Source organism: Triticum dicoccoides, chromosome 3B, assembly GCF_002162155.2.
Source record: "Triticum dicoccoides isolate Atlit2015 ecotype Zavitan chromosome 3B, WEW_v2.0, whole genome shotgun sequence".
Lineage (NCBI taxonomy): Eukaryota > Viridiplantae > Streptophyta > Magnoliopsida > Poales > Poaceae > Triticum > Triticum dicoccoides.
In genome coordinates, this window is record NC_041385.1 from 558,495,363 (window position 1) to 558,499,114 (window position 3,752).

The 3,752-nt window shown below is 44.1% G+C and overlaps 1 protein-coding gene across 4 annotated transcripts; it reads right to left on the reverse strand.

Moving 5' to 3' along the window:
• On the reverse strand, positions 1 to 2,710 carry LOC119277061. Of its 4 annotated transcripts, none has more exons than XM_037558268.1 (3): positions 2,114 to 2,710; positions 1,853 to 2,039; positions 1 to 425 (listed from the first exon to the last, which is right to left on the reverse strand). In XM_037558268.1, exons 1-3 carry the CDS (start codon positions 2,168 to 2,170, stop codon positions 304 to 306), a joined length of 366 nt encoding a protein of 121 aa, XP_037414165.1. In that variant the 5' UTR covers positions 2,171 to 2,710; the 3' UTR covers positions 1 to 303. The 4 variants fall into 4 exon arrangements, 2 of the variants coding, with proteins under 2 accessions (XP_037414165.1, XP_037414164.1); XM_037558267.1 differs by having other exon boundaries at positions 1,853 to 2,042; XR_005136922.1 differs by lacking the exon at positions 1,853 to 2,039.
• Positions 2,711 to 3,752: the final 1,042 nt, after the last annotated feature.

The window sequence follows — 3,752 nt, forward strand, 5'->3', positions numbered from 1 at the left end:
TTAGCACAAATAGATTCTCAACTATATATATGGTTAATCATCCTTCATAATTTTAAGTCTTTACAATTCATGTGTGTACCAGTATCATTTGAAAATAGATCAAACAACACCCTGTGCACTTCAAGTCTTCAACCATAACAGAAACAAAAATTTAGTCTGCTGCTATCAAGTACAAACAGAATCCATATATGTAGGATGGCATTATGTGTTGCTTGTCAGTCAAATGTAGTCTACTGTTGGCAACAGCTATATTAGCTACAGTAAACTGACGAATTGACAAAAAGATGAGACCCATCAGATGCTTCAAAAGTACATGCGGCAAAGTAGGTCTAGGCGATCGCTGATGGTCTTCCGGCAGTCCGCAGAGGCGATGGCAGATGGCCTTGCGGCAAAGTCAGCGAAGGCGAAGTTGACGGAGACGACGGCTGCAAAGTCGACGGATACAACATATTACAGAGATGTCAAAACCAATTAATCCACTCCACTAAATACACCTCATAATCCTATTTTGCTAGGTGCAGCAAGCATATCTATGTGTATGCAATTAAGCTATTTGATAACCGAAGAAAGAGCAGAATATATGAAACTTCAAGAATTACTCCAGCATCATGCCCAAGAATTACTGTAACCAAATTGAAGCCACCATGTTCAGGTATATGTAATCAGCAACATGAAATTTCTTGGTTCAATCCTTGGCTAGTAACAATACTGAAACAGGAGCTTGTATCATATCAGCCAAACCGAAATTGTGAACAATCGGAAGTAGCACCAATTTTCAGAAAAACTAAACTGAAACAGGCGTAGATTTATTCAGTACATTGGATTTTGTCTCAGCCATCATTTATTTGAGTGTCTATCTCTATATACTGTATCTCTGTTTGGCTGCGTGCTCTGGAGAGGAGCAGTAGCTACTCCACTGCACTTTTCTTTGTGTGGCAGCAGAAGCAGATTAACATATTCCACTTGTGTACAAAGGGCAGCAGCAGCAGATTAACATTATAATTTATGCTTGTTTGATGTGTCCGCAGATTAACATTATAATCCTAACTACAACCACCCACCTTGTATCAGTCTCAGAATATGGCCAGCATGCACACTTAACTCTGAATCACTTAGCACAGCAATGGCCCTTTTTTTGGCTAAAAAGTCAGAGAAGGTCAACAAGGCTTTGCACGGCAATGTGCATCCCCAAGAGCAACAACTCCCCATAAGCTACAATTTGTATGAAACTCAACTTTTTTGATTTGTTTTGAGTTTTTAGGAATCACAAATATATGATTTTTTAAAATCTCGACTGATGATTGTAACAGCACAAAAGAATTCATTGGGGGCATGCATAGCCTGTTGGAGGCTCGAACACAAAACCATGCACTCCCTTTGGTTGTTGGTACTCCCTCCGTCCGAAAATACTTGTCATCAAAATAGATAAAAAGAGATGTATCTAGAACTAAAATACGTCTAGATACATCCCCTTTTATCCATTTTGATGACAAGTATTTCCGGACGGAGGGAGTACAACATAATGCAACATAATGCAAATTATGTATGACAATCCATTATGCGAATTACCTATGAAACTCTGAATCAACGAAATTACAAATATTGAGCAGGTGTACTGGATGCAGAGTAGCTAACAGAAGTGTAGCATCTATGAATCTAGTGGAAGCATTACAGACTTGAAACAAATTTCTGAACTCTGAAGAAAGCAGTTAGAAAATAACTGAAACTTTGCTAAAAACTGTTGAACTATGTACTGAATAAAAGAACAGGTTCGCAATTCTGTGGCAGACAGAGAAACAGGGGCTACCCTTGATTTCCTTTGTAGTGATTTGGCTTTCAAGGGGCTACATACGTCTGCTGTAGCCGCCGTTGTCGATATTGGACGGCTCGACGGATGTTCTTCTACCTCCGTCGAACTCGGCGTCTCTTCCTCCGGCGAACTCGAAGGCGACATGTTTTCTGGTCCAAGTACTCCGGGATTTGATGGATTTGCTGGTCCAAGCACGCAACCTGATGGAGGTTCCGGCCGAGGACCCTTCCTTCTTATAGGACACGGCACGAATTCAATCCAAATCATACACGGGGGCAGGATGTCGGAGATTGAGAAGCTTACTCGTGGAGGCCGGAGAGGATTGGCGGTGGCGGGCAGGTCACAGTGGCGCGTGTTCATGGCCGGTGGCTGATTTATGCAGATTCACATTCAAAGTGCTATGGCGGCCGTGCGGGCAGGACCTGCTTGAGGGACTTCAGGAGCACGGGGATGAGCACCTCCAGGCAGCCCTCATTCCCGGCCAGGCCGGTGCCGACAGCGTAGCACGGGCACCATGGGTTGGTTGCTACCTCCGCGCACCCGAGCCCCACCTAGCGCCGATGGCCGGTGAGCGGCAGCAGCAGACCACGCCGCACCTCAACTCTCTATACGGCCTCCCATCTCCTTCCTCCGGTCCTTTCTTTTCTCTCCGCCGTCGCCTTTCTGCAGACCTTCCTTTTCTCTCCGCCGTCGCTCTCCCGCAGCCTCCTGCAGACGCTGGCCATGCCGCCATCGCCGTCCTGTAGGGACGCACACCTAGGGAGTAGACGCCACCTCCGACGTGCGGGTGCTGTAGCCGCCGGCGACCGCGCGGACGGACGACGGCACGTGGGCGGTGTAGAGCGCGGCGTCGCCCCTCACCTTCTCGTCCTCCACCGTGCTGGAAAGGGAGCAGATAAGATACACTGTAGGAATTGCGGGTTGAATATCCTGAATGACAGGGGTTTTTATGCAAAAACCGGATCGTTATTCAGATATATTCACTTTAAAAGGGACTGCGGGGTTAATTATCAGGAAACACAAGGACGTTTCTGTAAAATTCGCGATGACGGACGACCGGAAGCAATACCTGCTTTTCTGCTTTATATTTATTATTAAGTAGGTAGAGATAGAGATGTAATTGCAAACGAGATTCCGAGCTTCGGATAAATAAAGCGGCATGATTTTCCCTAAAAAAAACGATGTATATGTGCCAAACTATACTATCATTGAAAAACATTACAAGAAAAAGATTGCAAAATTAGTTGAAGTTACATGCATGCATACTATGGTATCGGCAGAGACGCACTCGCTCAAGAAAGAGAAAAATAAGATGTTGGACGTGCATGCATTACGTGGGATGTACATGGAAAGAAGGATTATACTAGCACGATTGATCAAGGTGTGCATCAATCTGGTTATTTCCTTTGGTTGCTACGTCCCAAACATGTCCAAGTTATACACCTCAAGGAGATTTGTTTCCTTGAAATTAATCATAAAATTATAAGCTGCTGTTATTTCTCACTATTAAGACCGTCGGAGTTAGAGGTGCACGTCAGCAGGTTTAAATGGTGGAGATTATTTTCCTTGTGCGATCTAGAATGGGGTCCACCATACCGGCAACTTACGAACGGCAGGGACGTGGCGCACCTCATTTTACATGCAGGAAGTTTGAGTCGGTTTGTTAGTTTTATTTAGAAGTAAAATAAAACTGCCGAGATGTAAAAGGCAAGTACCTTTTTTAGGTGAGTCCATAATTTATTTGAATTAGAGATGGGGGCGTGTGCTTGTTTTGCAAGTCTAGGCGTGGACTATTAAAAGAGATGGTGCGGCCACTGTAAAAGACATGTTATATTTTTATGATAGACACAATGTGTTTTTAGGGTAATTACCCGTATCGAGTTTTGGGGAAAGTTGTCTAAAAATCTCTAAGTTTTGGAGGAAGCTTTAGAAAACCTTTGTG